Consider the following 15,555-nt stretch of genomic DNA (forward strand, 5'->3'; position numbering starts at 1 on the left):
AGAATTGATCAAGATCAAAGTCTTTATAAATGTATTAATAGAAACAATAAAACAGTTTAGTTTGGTTTCTCTATAAGTTTACTGATCTTTTCTAAGGCATATAAATGCTGATTTTAGTTATACTTAAACCGAAAGCGTAAAATCCTTATTGAAAACCGTAATTGTAAAATAAAAACAGCAATAATATAGCTTTGTTTAAAAATTTTGTTTTTAACTTTTCGTTGGTTTCTTTATCAATATGTTTAGTCGTCCGATCCGACCCATTGCGACAATAAAATGTAGACTGTAGGAAATAATCATATCATCCTGGCAGCATTGAAGCTGGGAGTCTACCTTACCTTCAAATGGTTTTTAATGTCCATATTTATATTATTCTATAATTGCTACGAGTGTGCTTTTCAAAGTTTAAATAGTAAATTCCAAGTAAACCTTAAACATAAATACAAGTAAACACAAATTGCTGTGATGACCCAATTAACACAGCTTAATCCCACGACCAGCAGCCACTTCCCCGCAGCCTACTCGTGCACCTGCTCACTCAATCATACCCAATTAGCTCCCGGCAGACGCCGACCGAACAAAAGTATGTATTCAGCTGTAAATTGGCGCAAGTGTGCAAATCAGAAAAATGTGACTAAACCTTGTTTACCAACAACAACAAAAGACCCATCGTGAGCATAGGGAAATGGGGGGAACGAGAACGCAGATTCATATAGATATGTATACAAAGGGAAACAAAACAAATTAGCGAAAAGACGAAAACCGGTTGCCGGCTACCAGGGGAAGTCACTGAAAGAGCTGAAAGAAAGCAATGGAAGAAGGGGTTCCAAAACTGGTTCATTGAACCTGAACACCACTAGTGGGATACACACACACAAGACACTGAAAAGAACCATCTCGACTATCACAAAAAATGTTCTTTATTTCTGTCATTTGTTTACGCAGAGCCTTCCTAGTTGAGCAGAGCTACTTGCTTACGGAACATAAATGTAAATAATCATGGCGCGAGCTATGGTAAATGCAAATGTCTGGAAAAATCGATTACTGGCACGATTATGCGCTTATGCTTAGTTCGACGAATAATTTGTGACTGATTACTGATGAGGGATGTGGCGATGCTTGGCTCCTTCCTTCTTAGTCGGTGGCATCGGCCTTGGCCACGGAGAAGGGCTCGGAAACGGGGAGGGTGCCACTGTTGGTGATGACCACATCCTTGACGGGACGATCGCGGGCATCCGTGGCTGAGTTCTCAATCTGGCGGACCACACTCATGCCGGAAACGATCTTGCCGAAGACGACGTGGCGTCCATCCAGCCAGCTGGTCTGCTTGGTGGTAATGAAGAACTGGGAGCCGTTGGTGTCCTTGCCAGCATTGGCCATGCTCAGCCAGCCAGCGCCATAGTGCTTCAGCTTGAAGTTCTCATCCTCGAAGCGCTCGCCATAGATGGAGCGTCCACCGGTGCCGTCACCCTTGGTGAAGTCGCCGCCCTGGATCATGAAGTCCTTGATGATGCGGTGGAACTTGCTGCCCTTGTAGCTGCGAATCACAGAAGCAGAGAACACTCGTTGTCGCTTAATTGTTTCCATTTTCCCCGCTTTGCAAAGTCCCCAGATAACCCGCCATAGAGCCACGTAATGGCTTCGCTCGGCGAGCCGCGCTATAACCTACAATCTCGGCACTGGTGTACGTGTGCCGTTAATCAAGCGTACTTACCCCTCGCCCTGGGGCTTCTCGGCCAGCTCCTTGAAGTTCCTCACGGTCTTCTCCACGGTCTTGCCGAACAGGCCGATCACGATGCGGCCGGCGGGCTCGCCGCCAATGGAAATGTCAAAGAAAACCTACGCCATCGGAATCGGTTATTATTAACAGTCTCATCTCATCTTTGATTTATTGCCAAGCGAGTGTGCGTCAGTGTGCGCGAGAGAGGGATAGCACGCTTACGTGTGCACCACTTGCTCGTCTGCGATTCCTGGGCAAGTGGCAGGACGAAAATAAATATGGGTACGCACCTCGTCGGTCACTTTGGGCCCTTTCTCGTCGGCGGAAACGATGCCGGCCACCAGGGCCAGCAAGCACACGGATAAAAACAACTTCATGGTTCCAGAATTTTTCTGCAATTGAATTTTCAAGCGTCGCTGCTAGAGATGCAAAAGCCTCGATTTCACTGTCGATAACAAGTGTTAAAGCTGGTCACACTTGCCTACAACAAGAACGTATCAAATTATTCATTAAATATTGAACCTATAACCATATTTTAAGCCAAACTAATAACTTTATGATACTTAAAATGAAATGTTACACATTTTTTCGTACATTTGAGAGGGTTTTACAAATTGCCAAATAATAGTAGAAGCTACGGTTCGACACATTTTGGTATTTCTATAGCATCCACGGTAAGGCCATACTAATTCTGACTGCGATTCTTAAAATTCAGTTTTTTATTATGGAATTGTCGCCAAACAATCAGATCGAGGACAGAAAACCCATCCTAACAGCCGACGGACTGGTGCAGACGTCCAACTCCCCCTTCGAGCCGCCGACCGTCTCGCAGGAGACGCAGACGTCAAACGGCATTGGTGGCCAGAGCCAGTTGACAGTCGACCAGCTTGACATAGAGATTCTGCCGATTATCTACGACATTGTGCGCTGGTGGGTTGCTCCGGCTGCTGGAGGGGAACGGCTCCGGATTCCGGCCATTCCTCCCGCCGGACAGTGCCGAAAATAACACCAAATCGCCAACAAGTGCGCATTTAGCTTGAACCTTATATAACCCGGCGTGTTGTTCTTGTTTCTTGCAGTGTGGAAAAGGATCCCCTAGAGAACGCGGTGAAGCTGCGGGAATCCCAGGACTGCAACCATAAGGTACGTTTAGGATGCTACAACTGACTCCAGTCTAATTTTGTAAACTCTCTGCAGATCTTTGAGCTGCAAAAGCGCTTTGAATCGGCGAGAGAACAAATCCGCCAGCTGCCCGGAATAGACTACAACAAGGAGGAGCAGCAGCAGCGATTAGAACTGCTACGTAACCAGCTGAAGCTTAAGCAGCAGCTGATACGCAAGTTCAAGGACACAGAGTTCTAGACGGGCAGCGGGAGAGAAAGAAACCGCCGAGATGGTGATCCGACTGCTGATGCGCTACCTGGCCAACAATGAGCAGCTGATCCAGCGGATGGCGGAGAGCTATCCAATGAGACGTGCCGCCCAGCTGGTGGTATCCCTAATGTACCGAACCAAGAGTTTGGCCAGGGAGCAGGGACTCCACGAGATGACGCCGGAGCGTTTTAAGTGAGCTTCAAGTGAGCCTCTACAAACAGAAGCTTTTAATATCAAATCCCTATATTGCAGGTCCTTTGTCAACATGTTCAAGAACAACGTCCGACAAGAGCTGGAGGGAGTGAAGAAGGAGCTCAATAGCAAGAAAAAGAACTAAAATGGTCAAGACCAGTAAATGTAAATACGCGGCATGCTAAATTATGTAGTGAACTTTAGTAAACACAACTGAAATAACTTTAAAGAAGGAACATTAATTAAGCAATAAAAAAGTTTGTATCTGTCAATGGAAGAGTGAAGTTTGTTTGAAGAAAAGAGGAAACAATCGGGGGCGAGGGATATTTAAAAGCCAACCATCTGGTATTTCTATAAGTTACCATTTTTATATGACCATTAGACCTTGGTTGATGACAGCCCGGAAATTCAAATAGACGCTTATGTTTTCGCCAAAGGATAGGCCGACATGTTCAGGCAGTTGTTGCAGGAGCAAAAGCTTTTTGCATTGCAAACTTACAAGTTAAGCAGAACTATGCAGATCCCCTGACGATAAATACGTTTAATAAGATTTATAATTAGTATTTTAATAAAAGAATTGATTTTTTGCATTTTAATTATATTTAAATTCACGAAAACTCTTTATATTAAATATTTTAAGAAATTAGGCATTCCAATTTGTGACAAAGTCAGTTACTTTCATTTTCTTAACTCTAAATAACGAAAAAAAAAAAAGGAATTCAGATTGTCGACTCTGAAACAACCATTTACACATCTTTGTAATCATCAGATCTAAAGTATTCAAATTATAACTTATTTTCTGTATCCACAAGTTTGTTTACATTTGAAAGAAAGTATGCCAAATATACTTGACTTAGGTTTGGAAATAATGAAATCAAAGCTAGATTAAGAATCGCACAAAAAAAGGATGAAATTACTTTGTAATTTGAAAAACTTTTTTCAGAAATATTTTCAAAGGAAAAATTAGGAAGAATAAACGCATTTTTGTTAAATATCTATAAAAACTGGGCTCTGCTTGTATAGGTTACTGACATTTTTATGATACATGATCTTTAAATTCGCAGGATTTTGAATTAAATTAAGATATTTTCATTATTCTCTCCTTCCTTAGTTTCCTATTTTACTCTCTCTTAGATTTAAAAAGTATTAAGTAAATCAGAAATTTACAAGAAAACAAATATAAAACTTCAATCACGGGTAAGTTAAAGTTAAAGTTTCATGAAGGTTCTTCAAAATTGTATAATACAACGGAAAATAGATTTCGTGAACCATACAAGCAGACGAAGACCTCAACCCAATTCTTATAGATACTTCAAAAGTTAAACTTGCGTTTATTGATTCAATTAAGAAAGTAAAGAATGTAAAATTAAATTCTTGTTGCAGTGATCTTTGGACTTAACTCTAGAGAACAAAAAAGAGATGATCGAATTCGGTTTGGCATTTCCAACTTACCAAATGTATGTATACTTTGGACAAACGGAACGCAACGCGGCACAAAATATTTCAGGCTTACTTACGCCCTATCAGATTAGAGGAGTCCGGACTCGGGAGTAGCAAAATATGTATGTAGATTCCTCCGCTACGCTTTGGGGCTTCCGAAAATACTTTTGCTTACATAACTAGAAAGAACAAAATTGGGAGGCAGAACGGCACGCCTCACTCGGTGAGACCCGCCGCCGGTCCTGCCTCGGCCGAGGTGGACGATGCCATTTCGCCTAGGGGCAGGCCCAGGCCGGCAGAGCCGTTAGACGAGGGAGTGGGGCGATTGTTTCGTTTCCGCTTGCCGCCACGCCGGCTGCCTCCCTCGCGCTTGTCCCCATTCTGCTTCTCCTCGCTGGCATCCTTGCTGCCCCCTGCTCCTACCGAGCTGGAACTGGAGCTGCCCTGGCCCTGGTGCCGGTGCTGATTGTTACTGCCATTGCTGCCACCGTTCTGGGAACGCGACTGCATCTTGGCGGGCTTTGGACGATAGGGAGAGGCAGCGGCATTTGGCAGTGGCCGCAGAATGTTGCCCACCGCCTTGGTGCGGCCCTCGCGGAAGACCAGCCGCTGGCCGGCACGGATGTACTCTGGCTGCTTGATGAACCGGAACTTGACGTGAGCCTTGTCACCTGTCCGCAGGCAGTCCCGCGACATGTGGATGATGGAGGCCGTCTGGCGGATGCTGCCGCAGTGCACCATCGCCTGGTAGCGCGCCGAGATTGTCGTTGGGTGGTGCAGCACAAGGATCTCGCCCTCGAACTCCCAGCAGGCCTGCGGCTTCAGGTCCTGCGAGACCATCACCATGCCCTTGCGCAGATAGGCGCGCTTGATCTTCTTCAGCGCGAAGCTTGCCGTCTGGCCACAGCGCACGCGAGCCACATTCATTCGCTTCCGGTGGATGCTTTTGATAGTGATGGGCACGAATCCTCCCACTGCATCCGGTCCCAGCATGAGGCCGTCGTTCAGCCGGATGGTGCCTTGGAGGCAAGTGCCGGAGACCACGGTGCCAACGCCCGGCACCGAATACACATCGTCGATCTGGAACTCGGCCGGCAGACTCTCGGAGCCGGCCATACGCGTGCTCAGTAAATTGAGGAACATCTTGAGCAGCTCAAGATTATCACCGGTCACGTTAGACACCTGGAAGATGGGGCACAGGCGCTCGCTAACGAAATTGGTGGCACTGAGCACTACGTCGTCTTGCGTCCGGACCACAACCGGCACCTTCCGGCAGCCCTGAGACTTGAGCATCTTAAACAGCAGCTTCATGTTGTCCTGCAGCACGTTGGCCGGGCACATGTCTATCTTGGTGACTACCACAAAGACGGGGACGGCCAGAGCTAGGGCCAGGCCCAAATGCTCCTTGGTCATGCCAATTATGCCGGCATTGGCGCCAATCTGGGGGAAAAGAATCAAGTAAAGTGAGCTTTGGATAGGCTGTTGTATTCCAACCACCACTTACCATTAGCATGCCAAAGTCCGGGGCATGACCCGTCATGCCGAAGACCGTGGTTTTCAGGTAGCGCTCGTGCCCAGCCAAATCGATGAAGGTTATCACCTTGGCCGAGTTCTCGCAAATCTTTACCCAGTCAAGGTGGCCGTGGTCCGGCTTGTTGACCACATTGCCCACCCCGTCAAAGCCAAGAATGTCGTTGCCCACGGAACTCGTGCGTCCGCTCTCGATCTCGTGCTTGTGACGGAACAGTCGCTGCCGGGCATGGCCACGACCATTGTCCAGCTCCCCGTGGGTGAGCACGCCCAGTAACGTGGACTTGCCAGCATCCACATTTCCCACCACGGCCACTCTAAGTAATGAGGGTGTTTATGAGGGTTATGAGTTCCTAAGAATAAGCTTTGTTTCCCTTACCGAATCTCCATGAAGTCGGTGGTCTCGATGTGCTTCCGGATGAGGAACTGGGCCGATTGACCCTTCTCTGCTCGCCGTTCGCGCAGCTTGACCACATCCGCATCAATATTGGCCGCTAGCAGGTGGAGCGTGGCCACGGAGGCAGCAAACTGCTCCGGATTTAGGCCATTGTCGCTGCCATCTGTTGGGAAATGAATTTAGAAGTTAATTTCTGCAAAGATTTGGTGTAAAAGTCAAAAGCTATGTCATCATTATGCATCATAGTTTCACCTAAATCAAGTATCTCCCTTACGAACTCACCCTCGCCCACGCCAATCTCGTAGATGGTCTCGCCACAGTTGTCGGCTATGCGATCCTGGAGCCTCTTCTGCAGCAGCTCCCGCTGCTCGTCGCTGGGCTGCACCAGGACATCCTTGCCCCGGATGCTGGAGTAGTCAATGCTCAGAGCGGCCATCTGCTGCGGCAGCCCATCCACATTGAAGATATTGCTTCGGGCCGTCTTGATGCCCACTCCTACGCCTACTGCCACGCCCCCGCCATTCGGGGCACTCTGTACGTTATTCATAGTGCTAATAGTTTTCGGTTGCTACTGGTGACGCCTCACAGTATCCGTGGAATCATTGCCCTCTGGGTCTGTGTGTGTATGTGGTTGTGCAGGTTGATGCGTGATGATATTTTGGTGAGTTCTGCAATGATCAGAGGGAAAGGGATCTAGAGTTAGGATCAGAATTCTGCACACTGAACTAGACTGGAGCACTTTGAGATTCCCGACCTAGCCTACGCCCATTTGGCTGAGTTGTGCTTGCGTCTTCTGTCGTGTGTTGTTTGCTTGCATCGCGATGATGGAATAAAAGCGAAGAAGCCACCGCAGCTGCTTTTATAGGCTACCCGGAGCATGATGAAATTTGAAGCATGATGCAATATTTATGTTTACGAGATAGAGAGTCAGGGGCTCAAAAGAGAGCACCAGGAGAGAGGGGGGTTCTTGGAAGCCTGGCCTGGAAGCCTAGTCTCCCTGGAGCACAATGCAATTTTAAGCTTGGCATGATGCAATATCCGTTGGTTATGAGAAAGAGAGGCCATCGTCCAGAGGGGAGAGCACCAGTAGAGAGGGAGTTCCTGGAATCCAGACATTTCAGAATTCTTCCCCCATTTCGTTCGAAAGTGAAATGAGCGTTATGGCGCTGCGACGCGCTGGTTCGCGCAAATTGTTGCTGTCGCTGCCGCCGAGCCGAAAATGTTGTTGTTTAAAAACAGCTGATATGCTTGCCGATTTGTTTATATAATAACACTTTGTTGACGTACACAAAGCGCGGATGAATAGCAACAAATGAGATTTGTCAATACGCATTTTTTGCTGTTTATTAATAGCGGCAAACAAAGAGCGCAGGTAAGCTACATATGTACAAATGTGTCAAACATATTTACTACATGTATGTATGTATATATGTACACTTATCAGTATTTGTGTGTGGCAAACCAAAACAAACAAAATTCGTGTATTATGCGCGATTTTTCTTGCATTTTGGTTCGTGGCAAAAGGCCTGGGAGATGGAGGGTCGTAGTTTTTATTTAGTTAATATTTATACGCACAATCAGCTGAAATACCCATTTCGTGTTTGTTCACAGATCAAAAGTGAAAGGATATTTCACCAAGCAATGTTCCTACGCACCAGAGACTCGGTCCCTGCCACTTACATTTCATGTAGCCTTATGTGCTTCAACGATACGCCGCGGGCTCTGCCTTATTGCTGAGAATTTGGTAATCCGAAATCTATATAATTTGTTTTGCTTTTTTCGTAAAATTGTTTTACGTGTCCCGAACTGCGTGACCGTGGCGCAGCCGTTGAAAAATACCATAAAGCGGCAAAAAAATGTACCCAAAATATACCTCGAATATACCGTTAAAGTATCGTTCGCTGCTATCGATACCACCGACAAGAGTACCATCCCTAACATAGGAGGACGACAAAATAGCATAGCTTTCCGGCCGTTGTGAAATTAAACACGGCTTTTAAACTAAGACGCTCCCTCGTCTGAGTGACTCAGTAACGCAGATCGTCCAGATATGGAGGCTGACAACATGGAAGAGAATAGCACGGAAGTCGCAGTAACCGCAAATGACTCATCGCCGGCACTGAATGTGTTGTGTGCCATTTGCAACGAGTTTTTCCGGGCGAACGACACAATTTATTCCACGGCACAGTGCGGTCACGTTTTCCACAAGGATTGCCTCACCCGCTGGCTAAGCAGATCCCTCACCTGCCCGCAGTGCCGCTCCCACTGCCACCGGAATCGCGTCCATCGAATTTACCTAAACTTCGCCGAGCGCACCGAGCTAGACGATGTGGAGCCGCCAAGAATGCCCATCCAGTGGGTGGTAATGGACTTGGAGGTGGACAGTCCCACGGAAGCACACCTGCCGCCTGAGGGAGCCATCCAGTGTGGCACCGACGAGGACGGGCATCCCACGTACGTGGCCCGTGCTTATTTTAGGGACGATCGCCTGCCATGTAGCTATGTGGTGGAAAAGAAGGCTGCCTTTGGATCGTATAGCTGCCGTGCCTACGCTCTTACCGACGATGTGGAGCTGCTGGTGGTGAACGACTGCGACTATAAGTGGGTGCCCGGCGAGCACGGAAGCTATCCGGAGGATGCTTTCAAGATCGGATACTCGGAGATCGGCGAGGTGACCTATACGGGCCGTGGCCTGTACCAGGGTATTATGCGGCTGGGCAAGGTGCATCCCTCGCACAAGAGAATGTACATACCGCACCGTGGCCAGGAGGTTAACATCACTACTTATGAGGTCCTGGTGGTCACCCCGCGTGAGCAGGCTGAGCGCTGATGATCTGCCTTAATTGTGTTTTTATCAAAAAATCTCGTTACCCCTATTGTGTACTGTATTAATCTGTGTTATTTATGTATGTAATGTAAAAGAAAATATATTGGCACCTTGGAATCCCTTAGATTGTAAGGATGTTCTTTGATGTCCGTCTAGAAGAATCTGTTGCATGTGAATCAGTGGTATGAGTGTATCTTATCTTAGCTTACTGTTAGCTCTATTTGCCGATACATGACTTATGTATTTCCTCTCTCTCTTTTGGTCCCTTAAAGTGGAATCCGTCCCAAATGCCTTCATCCTGGGCCATAAGGTGGCAATAAGTATGCCAAAGCTATTACTATACCTAATACCCAATTCTGCGAAAAGAAAGCATAAAAGTCACAATCACAATCAATTTCATCTTCAAAATATTTTTTTTTTTTTTTATTAAAAATTGGTTAGACGCTATGTATAATCTGATTAGTGTTTTGAACCTACGCATGATGCTGAATTATGCCTAAAAATAAAAAGGGGGAGAGGGGTTTAAGTATTATCCATGCATATATGACTACTCGTATAACTATACAATTTATGTTTCTCTGCAATGTGCACGCTGGCTTGGCTTTGTTGTTCCAACAAAGGGCCTCACAAAAGTTTCTTTAAAAAATACCTTTAGTTTGCAGGCGTGTGTATGTGTGTATGTATAATTCCTTTAATAACTTGGCTGATTCTGCACTGTAACATGACATTCAATATGCATATATATAAGTGTATGTATATATTTAGCTAAAATACAAAATTTTTTTTGCTCAACGACGACGTATGTAGGTGCTTTTAACATTTATCCAACAGGCTTTGATTTTGTTTCAATAGAAATAGGATTTCCCCTCCTTTCATCATTGACTTTGTACTTAGTTAGATTGTATAAATATAAAAATGAGTGTGTGTGTGTGGGTTTATGTGGTATGTGTTGTTGTGTGGGACTAAATAAAACATTTATATATATATTATATTTACAAATTGATCGGATCCGATGTGTAGTGCATGTTTTTGAATTCTCTGCTTGAGCCTGGATTTGAGTTGCATGCTAGGTTTGTTTTGGTTTGACATTTGAGCTCGGGGTTGAGACAGGAAGCAGTCTACGTGATTATACACCTCCATTAGGACACAGTTACGGTTAACAATCTAGGGGCGATAATGCGGGGTACAACGAATTTGAAGAACACTTGGAGTAGTTGTGGAAGTGGCTGACTGACAGTGGCTCTGGCTCTCGCTCTTGCTCTCTTTCTATAAACTATATTAACTAGTTTACAAACGCACTCTCCTGTCTCTCATTTCTGCGCCGAAAGGTAGTTCATGTACTTGGTTGTCTGCTGGGCATTGCGCACAAGCTCGCTCTCCTCCTTTCCGGAAGCGGGCTGCTCCTGGCCTGAACCGCTCTGACCGCCCTGACCCTGCCAGTTGCCATCGTTCTGGGGCTGATGTATGTCCGGCTGGGAGCGGCGAGTAAAATGGCGATGCCTCTGGTGCTGATGTTGCGGCGAAGTCTGCTGGCGTCGATCAAAAGTGCTGGACGCTTCGCTGGCCAAGCTGCTTTGGCTGCTGTAGCGCGGGAACCTCGGACCACCCCCACCACCTCCTCCTCCCTGGGTAGGACTCTGATTGTACCGATATCCAGCAGATTTATCCATATGCGACTTTGAGGGTCTGGGCAGAGTGCGAGCCCTTGAGGAGCTGCGGCTATTGGACTCCGGTCCATTGGAGTTGTACGCACAGTTCTCATCCTGGTAGCCGCTGTTTATGGCCGTGTTGGAGCGCCGCCAAGTGTCACTGTGTATCTTCTGGTGTCCTCCGCCCTGGTGGTGCTGCTGCTGCATCTGTTGTTGTTGTTGCTGCTTCTGGAAACGCGGTGGCTTGTCGTAGGTGTTGCGATTGTTAAATCGCCCACCTCGCTTGTAGTTGCTGCCGCGCTCGTAGTTACTGATGTAGGAGCGCTCGCTGCGATCGTCCCGATCCCGCTGATCCCAATTCGAGTTGACAATGCTGTTGTAGTTGCCACCGCCGCCGCCGGTCATATTGCGCTCGTGCCGCTCCTGCGAGTGTTTCCTCCGATCGTGGATGCTGTAGAGACGCAGGTTGCCGGCTCCCTCGCTGCGAACGCTGTGCTGGTCATCGTCGCAGTTCACGCTGTATCGCCGCTGCTGGTCGCGGGACCTGCCGTTGCTGTGGTCGCCGTCGTTGTTGCGATTGAAGCGCGTCTTCCGCCAGCTGGGCAGCGGCTTGCTCTCGTCGCGATCCTCGTTGCTGGCCATGGATGGATACTGGTCGGAGTTGGCGCTGTTTATGATAAACATTTAAGGTTAAAGCTATATTTCATTTATGAAAAGTGCATATTATAATTACCTCTACAACTAAATATTAATAAATATAATTATAAAACATGTTTAATTTGGTTTTGCGAAGAAATAAACGTTTAACAAATAATTAAAAAGTGATTTCAACAAAACATTATTATTTTTTGTTGTGTAAATATAATTGAAAAGTTTGTTTTTTAAGTGAATACTTGTTTTAATAGATTTTCCTTGACTTACATATGGGACTTGAATCAATCTTGGAAAACTTCCTATAAATAAATCACAATTGGGCTCTTCAGTTATTTTCTATGGGCAGTATAAAGGCTTTATTCCTTATTAATCATGTGAACAGAGATACGACAAAGCCAACAAAAGAAATTAAATTGAGTTTGAAATGTACTCCATTAACCAGCAATCATTTTTTTGATTGATTATTCATCCGACTTATTTTGAAAATCATTCGATTAAAGTTCGATTTATAAATAGGGCTAGGTTTTTCTTTTGTGAATTAGAACTAAAAACAAAGTAAACAAATCTGAGGTACATACTCTATGCTCGGTGGCTGTTGTTGCTGCTGCTGCTGCTGGTGATGTGTTGGCTTCAGGGGCCTTGAAACCTGGCGCGGTTGGAAGCCACGTCGTCCGTGGCGGCCTATTGGGATGGAGTTGTTGGTTGGATAGGAATGAGCTCCTGCCTCCGAGTAGCGCTCACCGCCCTGCTCTGCCTCGCCAAAGCCCACGTCGCAGAAGGAGTCCTCGCAGACCTGCTCGCTCCACTTCTTCGTCGACGGGGGTGGATCGAACGAGTCCTGATCCTGGACGGAGGTGTTGGCACTGCTGCCGTTCTCCGACTGCTGGTGCTGTAGCTGATGCTGCTGCTGATGTTGCTGCGGGTTGACACCTCCACCAGAGCCGTTGTTGTTCACACCATCCTCTTCGCCATCCTCCACCACCAGGTAGTCGGTGTACATCGCCTCCAGATCGTGCCCGATATGCTTAAAGTGACTATAAAATAGATCCAGCACCATCAGGAGCATGGCCTTCACCTTGGCGGTCAGTGCCGGCTGCATAATCAGGTGTCGGCGGACGTGGAACAGCAGCAGGTCGATCTCCACCTTGTGACGCTGGCGCATTATCTCCCCGTTCAGCGTGATTTGCGAGAGCACCAGGCGGGCAATTCGAGTGCCCAGCACCACTGTAGTGTCGTTCAGCTCGCGTGTGAGCAGGTCCAGCAGGGACTCGCCCAGAATGGTGATCGGGGCATTGTCCGCCAGCCGCACTCTGTGATAGTACTCGCCCAGCAGCGTGATCGAGTTGTACAGACGGTTCTTGTCGTGCATCCGGTACGTGTCGGCGTTGAGGAAGTTTGTCTCCAGGATCTTGAGCATGGCGCTGCGCACCTTAGTCTCCTTCATGGCCAAGGCGTCAAAGTTGCGCGACGAGAAAAGCAGGGCAAACTTCAGGGCCGTGTCGCCATCTCCGAGCGCCTTGTCGTTCAGGTAATCCATGGACTCGCTGTGGATAAAAAATATATAAAAAGTTCTGATCAAAACTACGGCTACGATAATGTATTAACAAATTAAAATATATTTCTTATAAAACATCTTATTTTACTCTCTCTAAAAGCCTAATCCCTTTTGTATTGAATATTTAGAAATGCAATCGTAAAACATTTTCTATTTTATAAATTCAATGTACAAAATATCCCAGAAATACTATTCCATCTACTTCTTAGTGTCACGATAAACTTGTATAATTATTTTAACAACTGTTTATATGTGACTGTGGCCACTTATTCCATCGCTTGGCGAGCACAGCCGCATTATCTGATAAGCCCAAGCCCGCGAACTACTATATTTGCTGAGACATTAACTCGAGCATGAGCCTCAGACAACCTGAAGGGAAAAAAGTGTTCATTTTGAACTGATTGGATGGCGTCGATGCCTCTCTAGCCGTGATTATTTGTATGAAAAGTTGTAAATTTTTAAGACACGCTGACGTCCAAGCAACCTGGTCACAAACAACCAACTCTCGTGCACACATATTTACATTTACAGTGCGGTTCGAATAAATATCTGACGATTAATAAGGGATAAATATTGTGGAAAGGAAAAAGAATGGGTAAACAATATAAACTATTTTCTGAAATATTTAGCTTTCAAAATATATTATATATAGCATTTAAACAGAAATTTTATTATCACCACTATAGAAATTTAATAGAATTAAAAAACATAAATGGGGCCCAATCTCTCTGAAGTTATGTCCTAGAATTATTTATAAAACCAATACATATGCTAGAGATTTATAGCATGTCACAATTTCATCGGTTATCGAAACATAAAATCCCACATAATTATAGAAAGCTTTCCTTGCTGTGTTCGTCTCAAATGTCAGTCTTATCATGTAAGTAAAAGACGTCCCAATAAAATAATTTGCGAACCTTTTTGCCCAATCGCTATAAATAAATCAATTACCGCACAACTTTCGACCCGGAAAAATAATAATTTATGGGAAGCTGAGGGTGATCGGTTATCGAAAAGGATAAAGCAACAAGTGGTGGTTATGGAGGGAAACTATAAAAAGGAATTTAGGGATTGTAGGCCTTACGGCTTTGCCGCGCACTGTGCTTTCAAAGTGTATTTATACGCGCAAAGAGGTGCCAAACACACACACCACTTATAATATTATTAATCATCAATGGGCCACACAGACGGCCGGGCAAACACATACCACAGCATCGATTCGTCGCGCACTATGTTGCAGAAGTCCGTCTCGATGGTCTTGATCTTGGAGTTGAGCACGATGCCGTCGTCCTGCAGGTCCAGGCCCCGCATCAGGGCGATGATGTGATCGTAGGCGCAGCCACCTGCCGGTATCTGGTAGCCGGCTGCGCCGCCGGAATTCAGCATGCTGCACACATCCCGCAGCCGCGCCGCCTCCCCGCTACTGTTACCACTGGCGGCCGCGCTGTTGTTGTAGCTGCCGTAGGTGTTGCTGCTGTTGTTGCTGCTGCTCCCGCCGCTGTGGTTGTTGCCGATCATGTTGGCCATTTCCATTGCTGGCTTTTGCCTGGGCTGCGACCGCTGGAGGCGCTCGATCGTTGTTGTTCTCGCACGGTTGTTTGTCTGCCTCTCCCTCGCACTTTCGCCCGCTGTTCTGGCTGTAAGCTTGCTTGCGCGTGTGTGCCTGGCTGTGTGTGTGTGTGCCGTCGGTCACCAAATAGGAACCAGCGTTGACAAAGGTGTTGAAATGCGCACGCAAAATTTGGCACCTTTTCGCACAGCTTCCGCTTCCGCCGCAAGTTCTGTTACCTCAACGGGACCCCGACGGTCGATTGGAACACAACAAACGAACAGATTAAATGCACAAATCTACAACTATTCCTATTTATTATTGCTATTTGACGACTTTTATTTGTGTATTAGTGGTGGCACCGATGGCACTATCGCACTATCGAAAGCCCACGGTGTGCTTTCGCCACCAGGCGTCAGTGCTGCGCGGTCGGTCATCGATACTTGGCAGCTCTGGTGGGGAAATGGCTAGAAATATTTACTCACCTGTTTTCTATTAAATAGTCAACAGCGGCCAAAACAGTAAACTTCTCAAAAATCTTTGTTTTCAATATGGTTAAGAAGTGTTCCAATTGATCAACATTGACGTAATTTAGCATATTCAAGAGTTATTAGTTAACATATATAAAAAAGTAACATACACTTTTTTACTTTGAATGCGTAAAAATG

General features: G+C 46.3%; 6 protein-coding genes across 10 annotated transcripts; 3 read left to right on the forward strand and 3 right to left on the reverse strand.

Moving 5' to 3' along the window:
- Window positions 1-897: 897 nt before the first annotated feature.
- LOC108076760 (peptidyl-prolyl cis-trans isomerase 6) lies at window positions 898-2,166 on the reverse strand. Its single transcript, XM_017169760.3, has 3 exons — window positions 2,011-2,166; window positions 1,715-1,839; window positions 898-1,537 (listed from the first exon to the last, which is right to left on the reverse strand). Exons 1-3 carry the CDS (start codon window positions 2,095-2,097, stop codon window positions 1,135-1,137), a joined length of 615 nt encoding a protein of 204 aa, XP_017025249.1. The 5' UTR covers window positions 2,098-2,166; the 3' UTR covers window positions 898-1,134.
- Window positions 2,167-2,413: 247 nt separating this feature from the next.
- MED9 (mediator complex subunit 9) lies at window positions 2,414-3,082 on the forward strand. The gene is made up of 3 exons (XM_017169462.3): window positions 2,414-2,650; window positions 2,800-2,863; window positions 2,918-3,082. The coding sequence occupies exons 1-3, from the start codon at window positions 2,445-2,447 to the stop codon at window positions 3,080-3,082; spliced, it is 435 nt and encodes a 144-aa protein (XP_017024951.2). The 5' UTR covers window positions 2,414-2,444.
- Window positions 3,083-3,113: 31 nt separating this feature from the next.
- Window positions 3,114-3,563, forward strand: LOC108076763 (protein NCBP2AS2 homolog). Its single transcript, XM_017169763.3, has 2 exons — window positions 3,114-3,286; window positions 3,347-3,563. Exons 1-2 carry the CDS (start codon window positions 3,114-3,116, stop codon window positions 3,429-3,431), a joined length of 258 nt encoding a protein of 85 aa, XP_017025252.1. The 3' UTR covers window positions 3,432-3,563.
- Window positions 3,564-3,826: 263 nt separating this feature from the next.
- GTPBP1 (GTP-binding protein 1) lies at window positions 3,827-8,486 on the reverse strand. Of its 2 annotated transcripts, none has more exons than XM_017169694.3 (5): window positions 8,334-8,486; window positions 6,936-7,321; window positions 6,636-6,816; window positions 6,231-6,573; window positions 3,827-6,166 (listed from the first exon to the last, which is right to left on the reverse strand). In XM_017169694.3, the coding sequence occupies exons 2-5, from the start codon at window positions 7,198-7,200 to the stop codon at window positions 4,943-4,945; spliced, it is 2,013 nt and encodes a 670-aa protein (XP_017025183.1). In that variant the 5' UTR covers window positions 7,201-7,321; window positions 8,334-8,486; the 3' UTR covers window positions 3,827-4,942. The 2 variants fall into 2 exon arrangements, with proteins under 2 accessions (XP_017025183.1, XP_017025184.1); XM_017169695.2 differs by lacking the exon at window positions 8,334-8,486 and adding an exon at window positions 7,408-7,524.
- An 82-nt stretch (window positions 8,487-8,568) lies between these two features.
- LOC108076725 (uncharacterized) lies at window positions 8,569-9,641 on the forward strand. Its single transcript, XM_017169697.2, has one exon. It carries the CDS (start codon window positions 8,704-8,706, stop codon window positions 9,481-9,483), a length of 780 nt encoding a protein of 259 aa, XP_017025186.1. The 5' UTR covers window positions 8,569-8,703; the 3' UTR covers window positions 9,484-9,641.
- Window positions 9,642-9,874: 233 nt separating this feature from the next.
- On the reverse strand, window positions 9,875-15,518 carry LOC108076723 (myb-like protein AA). 4 transcript variants are annotated; one of them, XM_070284539.1, is made up of 4 exons: window positions 15,373-15,494; window positions 14,546-15,186; window positions 12,362-13,327; window positions 9,875-11,796 (listed from the first exon to the last, which is right to left on the reverse strand). In XM_070284539.1, the coding sequence occupies exons 2-4, from the start codon at window positions 14,869-14,871 to the stop codon at window positions 10,791-10,793; spliced, it is 2,298 nt and encodes a 765-aa protein (XP_070140640.1). In that variant the 5' UTR covers window positions 14,872-15,186; window positions 15,373-15,494; the 3' UTR covers window positions 9,875-10,790. The 4 variants fall into 4 exon arrangements, with proteins under 4 accessions (XP_070140640.1, XP_070140641.1, XP_017025181.1 ...); XM_070284540.1 differs by lacking the exon at window positions 14,546-15,186 and having other exon boundaries at window positions 15,373-15,518; XM_017169692.3 differs by lacking the exon at window positions 15,373-15,494 and having other exon boundaries at window positions 14,546-15,267.
- Between the last annotated feature and the right edge of the window lie 37 nt (window positions 15,519-15,555).

The sequence above is a fragment of the Drosophila kikkawai genome, chromosome 2R (assembly GCF_030179895.1).
Source record: "Drosophila kikkawai strain 14028-0561.14 chromosome 2R, DkikHiC1v2, whole genome shotgun sequence".
In the NCBI taxonomy this organism is placed as follows: Eukaryota; Metazoa; Arthropoda; class Insecta; order Diptera; family Drosophilidae; genus Drosophila; species Drosophila kikkawai.